The 8964-nt window shown below is 49.6% G+C and overlaps 1 protein-coding gene across 1 annotated transcript; it reads right to left on the bottom strand.

Annotated features, from left to right (window-relative positions):
• Positions 1-788: 788 nt before the first annotated feature.
• On the bottom strand, positions 789-3049 carry LOC123426303. The gene is made up of 2 exons (XM_045110111.1): positions 2014-3049; positions 789-1928 (listed from the first exon to the last, which is right to left on the bottom strand). The coding sequence occupies exons 1-2, from the start codon at positions 2658-2660 to the stop codon at positions 1202-1204; spliced, it is 1374 nt and encodes a 457-aa protein (XP_044966046.1). The 5' UTR covers positions 2661-3049; the 3' UTR covers positions 789-1201.
• Between the last annotated feature and the right edge of the window lie 5915 nt (positions 3050-8964).

The raw sequence follows: 8964 nt of genomic DNA, 5'->3' as shown, positions 1-8964 counted from the left end.
GTAAAAAAAATCTAAGATGTAAAAAATCTAGCATAATAAGAAGACTTAACAAAAAAAATTGGATGATTCAGGAGAGATTACTGCAAGCAACAAAGTTATGGAAAGATCCATGTAAGGGAAGCACCTTTTGGAGAGGATTCGATGGAGGCCTTGAGGGGTAGGGGAGGGGATTTGGAGAGGCAACAAAGAACAAAGTGATGGAAAGATCCACGAAGGGAACCACCTTTTGAAGAGGATTTGAGGGGTTGGAGAGAGGGGAAGAGGAGAGTGAGAGGAGAAAGCTCGAGCGGGAATGGGGTGGGTCTCATCCACTCTCTCGTGGGATGTGTAAGTTACCCGGACCAGACGTCAGAGTGCGCGGCATATGGGTCTAGCGACGAGACGTCGGGGTCCCTGACGTCTGGCCCTTTGCCACGCCAGCCGGTCAACAAGGGAGGAGGGGTCGAGCGGGCCCGTATCAGGCATCATGGTACTTGGCGTCTCCAATGCAATTCAGACGTCAGGAATGTTAGATTCGATTTTTTTTTTAAACTGAGGTTAGATCTGGATTTGTTAGCCTCAAAGATTTTTAAAAAAATGTCCAGCCATGCACACAGCAAGTGTTGAATGGCAAAGAAGTGGACGAAACCTGGTACCAAGACATCCCATGTGCACTTGCAAGGCGCCACACTGCAGGCGTTGCCCCCTCCCTCCTCTTTCCCAGCTGGGAGGAATGCCGCCACGTCCCGCCAACCGCCTGCATCGCAAAAGTAGTACTACCAGCTATACAACTCATCACACAACTACAGTACAAAAGAAGTTCTTCATTCTGCAATGGGTTTTATGACCACATCTGTTCTACACCCCTTCATCATGGCAAAAAGAAACTTGAAACTGGATGGACGATCGGGACGGGAACACGCACACAACACGAACTCTTTCCTACGGCTGATTGATGATTTTCTTCTATAGATAGAACTTTAAAAGGCAGCTACTAGAAGGCTAAAAACTACTGCCAGTGACGGATTTTAAAACAAGAACACGCCTCACCAAAAATCACGAGAAGTGATCCCAAAGAACAGTTTGATCTCTCACGGACAAAAACAAGAACAAGAGACCAGAACCACCGCCATCAACTCCCTCGATCTCGCCACTACCGCTGTACAATTTGTGGTGGCATGCGATGCCAAATCTCTTGGCCTTTGGCGCTCGGTGGGTCTCCTCACCGCAGTGGGTCGGAGCGGGTGCTGGAGAGCTCCCTGCGGAGGCGGTGCGAGAAGAGCCTGCACGCGTCCATGCTCAGGTCCACGGCTGCCGCCAGCGCCACGAACGCCGCCGCGTCCTCCGCGCAGCCGACGTGCGGCACCCCCACCTCCACCGTTGGCCGGCTGCACCGCCCTTCGCCCTGCACTGCCGCCGACATCACGAACCCGCGGTAGCTCCCGAAGGGCCAAAGCCCGTACCCGCCGCTGAAGTCACCGCTCCCGCGCGGGCTGCACCCAGGCGACCCGCTCCGCCCGAAGGGCTGCGCCGCCGTCAGGTCAATCACGAAGCGCCCGCCGCGGGAGGTAGGGACGTTGGACTCGGCGACAGAGACGCCGACGCCCATTCCGGTGGGGTCAGGAATCAGGAGCTCGAACCGGTACCCGAGGCTGTCGCCGGCCGCGCCAGCGCCGCGCTCGCGCCAGCATTCCAGGCGGCCCCACGGCTTCCAAGTGCCGTCGCCGGGCCGGAGTACAAGCCACGCACCCGGGTTGGACCGGCTCACGCGGTCGGAACCGGGGGACGCCACAAACGGCGTGACCATGGACGCCAGTGCCACTGGCGAACCGGACAGGTCGTGCACCGTCACCGACCATCCCTTCCGCTCCTTCCCTGCGCGCTCGCGGTCGGAACCAAACGACATCAGCCAGTTGCGGCCGCCACTCCCTGGATCGGAGTGCATTGATCTGGAATACCGAAAATTTGACGAATTCCGTCAACATTTGTTTGGGAATTCAAGTTGAATTGTTGAGCATGACGACGAGGACTCACCGAGAGCGGAGGTCGCTGTTGCTGCGACAGGAGAACTTGCAGGTGAACATGGGCTGCATCATACCGCCCTGCACCTGGAGCACTTGCGGGCTGCACTCGGGCTCGCCGTCGAACTGGAACACGAAGCGCGGGTCGGGCTCGGCGCGAACGGTGAGGTTGAGCTGCGCGGAGCCGGAGACGGCAGAGGCCTTACGGCCGCGCTTGTTGATGGGGACCCAACCGCTGTGGAACACGATGGGCTTCCCCACCGCGGTCTTTAGGTCCAGCGGGATGACCACCTTCCCGAGCAGCCGGCCGGAGTTGACCCCGCAAGTGGTGCCCCGCCGCCCGGCGTACACGGCAACCTTCAGCCTCGCGGATCGGGCGACGAACAGGGACGGCTTGGCCGTGACGCGGTCGAGGTCGGCCTTGGAAAGGTGGAACGCGGCTGCCAGTGCGCCCGTCGCGGCGGGACCCTGCGTCATGTCGTCCGAGGGCAGCAGCGGGGCCGCGGCACTCTGAAGCGGCAGCTTGTTGAGCCGGATCGTGCAGTAGCACGGCGACGTGGTGGGGTGTACGCCGGCGCCGGCGCCGGCGGGGCGCGGGGCGACCGGCATTTTGAGGGCCAGGTTGCCGACCAGCACCCGTACGAACGGGCACGGGTCCATCTCAAGGCCCTGCTTCCACTTTCACTGCGACCACCTCGTCCTTGTTATCTTCTTCTTCTTCTTCTTGGCCGTGGCTAGCCTCTGTATCCTCCTTCTGTTTCTTGGCAATGGCGATGGCGGAGCAAGAAAAGGTTGATGTTCTGGAGAGACGATGCGGAAGGTGTGGTGACGAGGGATAATAGGGTATAAAGGCCGGCTTTGGGTGTAGCCAGCCTGGATCCCCTTAGCTGTGACCGGGGCGGGGCCTCCTATTCCAACCCACCCACCTCGCGTAACACCTACCTACACATACACATGGGTCCGAGCATACCTGGTCCACCAGTCATCGGCTTAAAAAAACATCTAAAGGCGGTGTCAGTGGAAAAGCGGCCTCCGCGGAGGTGTCACACGCGAACTGCGGCCGCACTAGATCCCGCCATGCGGAGCTCTCCCCTGCACTCTAGCGCTAGCGACTTTTCCCCACACCCAGAAGCAAACGTTCCCCTGTTTTCTGTTCTTTTTATACGCAAAGTAGTACTCCCTCCCTTCCTAGATACTTCCTTCGTTCCAAATTTTTTGTCTTTATATCTAAATACTAAAACTTAATTAGATACATTCATGTATAAACAAATATAAGACAATAATTTTAAGACTGAGGGAGTATAAGTCTTTTAAGAGATTTCATTAAAAAAACATACGGATATATATAAACATACTTTAGTGTATAGATTTATTCATTTTGCTCTGTACGTAGCCCCTTAGTGAAATCTCTAAAAAGATTTATATTTAGGAACGAAGGGAGTAATATACTACTCTGTATTAGTTTACGGAAGGAATATTATATAATTAGGACGCTGTTAGCATCCAGATAATTTCAATCATCCGTCTGCACAGCACTCCAATCCTTCCCTCACGGCCATTGAATTGACAGTGAAACAACAAAACACGAGTCGTTTCACAAGCAACGCCACACTTCGCAAGCAGGATCCGCAATCCCTCGTCGACGGGATTGGGCGTTCGACAACAACAACAGCACGGAAATGCTTCACTGCAGTCGCCGACATCGGCGAGGCGGCCCTCCAACGGAGCACCGGCGGCCCATCGCAGCTTCGACCATGCTTCATTGTAGCCATGACACCGGCATGCCGTCCTGCAATGTAGCGTCGATGACCCGTCGCACCTCCGACCATGCTTCATTGCAGCCACGACACCGGCACGAGGTACTCCAACGCAACATTGGCGACCCGTCACACCTCCGGCCATGCTTCATTGTAGCCCCTACACCGACACGCGGTGCTCCATTGCAGCGTCGGCGAGCCGTTGCAGCTCCAGCATGCAGCAACGCAACTCCGCCGCTTTGGTGTGCATCACCACGTTGGTTCATTGTAGCTCATTCGCATCCCCACGCAACACCACGTTGTTGCACTACAGCTCCGCCGCCACATCGTCGTGTTCCACGTCTGTTGTGCTACAACTCAGTCGCTTGCAGCTTCGTCATCCGCCGAGACCTGGGAGGGCGCCACATCTCGTGCGTTGTGTGGGAGCAACCCAGTTGCGGACGAGATCCAACGCTTGCAGCACTCCTCTCTCAGCAACACCTACACATTGCAAACACCGGCCACGGTGAAGCAACGTTGCTGCCCGGCGGAGCTTGGTGTTGTGCAGCAATGTGGGAGATCCCCCCCTCTCCCATAGATTGCAGCTAGGGAGGATCAGGTACGAGCCATATTAGATAGCATGGTTAGCGGCGGTGGCTCACACCAGCTGCAGGCGACTATGTCCATGGCGGATGCGTAGCAGTGTGTGGGAGGAGAGCGGGTAGGTTGCAAAGAGAGGTGAAGGGAAAATAAGTAAGAAGATGAGCGGCGAGAACGGCTCGGGAAAACATAAGGAAATGTGGAAGAGTGCTGGATCGGTCTCATGGAAACACATGTTAAGCGGGGGAGACAATTTATGAAATAGAGAAATCAGCCGTTTGGTTTTAAACAATTTTCATATAATTAACGTTACACTGGGTTTACTTTAAGTTTGCCCACATAGCAAGGAAAATCCCGTGTGAAATGGTCGCACACATCATTCTCACATGTTTGCTTGAGGCGGGTCTAAAAGAGAACCAAGCATTCACTTAGTCGCTACTGCTATCTTGTAGCAGTAGCGCTGGTTGGCACGCGCTATTGCTATCCTTATGTAGGAATAGCATGTGTTTATCCAGCGCTACTGAAAACTGGGTTAGTAGCGGCGCGCTTTCATAAACAAAGCTACTACTAATAGCGAGCTTTTAGAAACCGCGCCACTACTAAACGCGCGTATTTCCTTTTTTTATTTATGTTGTATTTAGACAATTTCATACATATTAATATACATTATGCATAAAATAATATTAGATTAAAGTGGGTGTATGCAAGTGATCAAATTGAATTAGAGAAAAATACGAGCACAATATCATATTTTCCTATAATTCAACTTGGTGACTTGCATTCATCTAGTTTAATCTAATATATGTCATATAGTTTATCATCCTCTTAATCATGCAACAACTCATCACCATCTTAATCATCTAACAATTCATCATCCTATTAATCATTAACAACTTATCATCATCTTGATCATCTAACAACTCATGACAAGTTAACCATTATTACATAATGTCATAAACTAAAAAAGGTCCTCTCTCTTAGGTAGAAGATATTATTCGCTCCGAGATAGAACCAATTACTCTCTACTAGGTAAAATAACATAAAACAGGTAAGCTCATCTCTCTCCATTGAGATCTACCTATCTTCCACATGTGGTCTGCGTAAATTCTTCGCGTCTCCGCCAAGTGGTTGTCTGCGGTCTTTCATTACTTTGCTAGTCCTTTGAGCTTCAGGCTTCCATGCCTTCTAGAAAACGAGTATGTATTGCGGAAACATGTAGACCGTCATGGCCATAAGCTGATAACATTCAAATGATGACCTTCTATAAACATCATTTCAGGTACAACCTCTAGCGGGAATTTCTGTTAAAGAAGATAATAATAACATAGTTAACAATCTAGTTTTGCTTAAAAAAATTAATGTATGCAAAATATGGACTAATTAATTACACAATAATTAAAAATAATCTTACCATGTTATCTACATGGAAGTTACTAGGGTTCAACTCGTGCCCTAGTGACACGTATTCAGAATAACTTTCGCAAATATCTTCATAATTAATCTAACAATTATCAACATCATCAACAAATGAGATCACATGATTTTTCTCCGACCAAGTTAGATCGGAGCCAGGACTATAGTAGGTCATGTCTTCTATCTTTTGAGTTTTTTTAAGAAGGGAAATAAACTTTCAATTAAAAATAAACAAGTTAAGTACGGATGAACACCAACTATTTTTAAATAAACAATGCAAATTACTTAACAAATATAGTTGACAAACTCACATAAAGGTAAAGCTGAAAGCATATCGACATCCACCCAAATGTCAGTATTTCCTTCAATATCATCTTAAGGACGAATATCAAAGGTTATTTCCATATCCTCGTGAAATCCATATGCCTTGCCTAGAGCTTCCCAATTCGAGCAACCAAAATGCGTTTGATAAACTCCATTGTATAGTTTAACCAGAAATGTGAAACCATGTTTAGTCTTCACGTGAGCTCTTCTCGTCTCCATATTCTCCATTTCTTGAAAAATGAGCTTCTCCAAGACGTATCGTCTTGTATGGCAGGGGGTGCACTAGTCGGATTGTAAAAAAGGAAATTACACGTCGAAGCAAAGAAACGCAATGCAAAGAAGCAAGAACAGTTGTCATCGTTGCGTACCGTCAAAACATCAAAGGTTTCATTAACCTTGATGGTCAAGAACCTGTCATTTCACACGTGAGGGATCTTCACCACAAAAATCACACTCACGGATCCCCTCATCGTCAGACATTTCCGATGTTCATGATTCAAAATTTAAAATCAACGATAATTATACGAGAAAGTATTCAACATGGGTTGTGATTTGATATGTCGAGGCTTTCCATGAAAAACTCTCATATCCCATGGTGTATATGGTGCACACTTTATCACACTGATATGGTGGTGTATGTTGGTGGACACTCCCTCACACTAATTTTTTGACCGTCGGTGATGGTCGCACCTCTTCTTGTCTCCTCACGCATTATACCAAGGTATATATCATGGGAAGAGAAGAAGAGGAAGCGACACCCACAACAACAACCGGTATTCCTTCATCAAGAACATACTAAAAGTCACACAAGGAGCTTCGAGAGACTAAAAGTCAACCATATAAGCATTACTCAATTAACATTACATTTGTGGAGTAACGACATCAAAATGACCCATGTTTTGCCGGAATATCATCTAGTTCCTATTTTGACAAAATTTCGGCATAAACTTTTCATAAAACGGGACACGCCGAGCGCATGAAATCCGCTGGAACTGAAATTAAACAACATTCCGGCAAAACATAGGTCACTTAGAGGTTTCATTTTCATTTTCATTTTTGTTTTCACATTTTCATTTTTATTTCTTGACATGTTCAAACAGAGTCAAGTTCCTTACATTTTCATTTAAAAAAAATCATATCTTCACATTTTCATTTGAAAAAGAATACTAAAACTATCCTAGTTCTAACCATGACATCTATCCATCCATTCTAGTTCTAACCCTAGAGGTGGGAGAGAGGGAGGGAGGGATGGAGGGAGAGGGTAGGAAGGAGGGAGTGAGAAGGGAGGGATGAAAGAGAGAGGGTGGGAGGGAGAAGGGATGTATGAAGGGGAGGGTGGGAGGGAGACATATCGAGAAGGCGGTGGTGGCAGCACGGACGGCGGCGGGGGGGCGGCAGCGGCGGGCAGTGGCTTCGCGCGACGGTGGCAGGGGGCGGCACCAGCGGGAGGCTGCGGTGGTAGAGGGAGAGGAAGACTAGAGAGGGAAAATGAGGTCGTGCATGCAGGACGTACATAAGGTGGGATTTGCAGTAGTGTGGGTCTGTCCCGCGCTACTGCTAACCTACCTAAAAGTAGCGTGTTTCATCGGCGAGCGCTTCTGCTAAGTTAGGCTGGTGAGCTGCGCCCGGGCTGGATGTAGTAGCAGTGCTCGGTGTGCTCCCGCGCTACTCCTAAGTGAATAGTAGAGGCGCTGGTTTTGGAAGAGGGCCACTACTATGGGCAGCCCCGATGGATGACTATGGGACGACTTAGCAGTAGCGCCGACTTACTGCTCAACACTACTACAACATACATGCGTGTAGAGCTTGTTGTGTTGGGGAACGTTGCATGGGAAACAAAAAATTTCCTACGCACACGAAGACCTATCATGGTGATGTTCATCTACGAGAGGAGATTAGATCCACATACCCTTGTAGATCGCTAAGAGGGAAGCGTTAAGAAACGCGGTTGATGTAGTGGTACAGCTTCGTGATTCAAATCACCGTCGTCCCATGATCCGTTCCAATCTAGTGCCGAACGGATGACACCTCCGCGTTCAGCACACGTACAGCTCGATGACGATCTCGGCCTTCTTGATCTAGCAAGAGAGACGAAGAAGTAGATGAGTTCTCCGGCAGCGTGACGACGCTCCGGTGGTGGTGATGATCTACTCCTGCACGTCTCCGCCCGAGCTCCGCAGAAATCCGATCTAGAGGAAGAACTACGTGGTATAGGTTTGAGTTGCACGTGGCAAAGTTGTGTCTCGAAAAGCCCTAAACCACCAATATTTATAGGAGGAGGGGAGGGGCTAGCCTTGTGGCTCAAGGGAGTCCCAAGGGCGCCGGCCCAGTGGGAGGAGGTGGACTCCCACCCCAATTCGGTTTGGGGGAAGGAGTCCCCTCCTTCCTTCCCACCTCCCTCTTTCCTAGTTTTTTTCCTTTCTTTTGGTATTTACCACTTGTGGCACCATGGCCCTATTGTGCTGGACTCACCAGCCCAATAAGGGCTGGTGCGCCACCCTAGGGTCACTGGGCTCACTCCCGGGTGGGTGGGCCCCTCCCAGTGAACACCCAGAACCCATTCGTCACTCCCGGTACACTACCGGTAATGCCCGAAACTTTCCGGTGACCAAATGAAACCATCCTATATATCAATCTTCGGTTTCGAACCATTCCGGAAACCCTCATGTCGTCCGTGATCTCATCCGGGACTTTGAACAACATTCGGTAACCACACATATAACTCAACTATACTAAAACATCATCGAACCTTAAGTGTGCATTGCGGGTTCGAGAACTATGTAGACATGACCCGAGACACTCCTCGGTCAATATCCAATAGCGGGACCTGGATGTCCATATTGGATCCTAAATATTCTACGAAGATATTATCGGTTGAACCTTTGTGCCAA

Source organism: Hordeum vulgare, chromosome 2H, assembly GCF_904849725.1.
Source record: "Hordeum vulgare subsp. vulgare chromosome 2H, MorexV3_pseudomolecules_assembly, whole genome shotgun sequence".
NCBI classification, from domain to species: Eukaryota; Viridiplantae; Streptophyta; class Magnoliopsida; order Poales; family Poaceae; genus Hordeum; species Hordeum vulgare.
The sequence above is the reverse complement of the archived record's forward strand: the minus strand, read 5'-3'. Positions and strand labels throughout refer to the sequence as shown.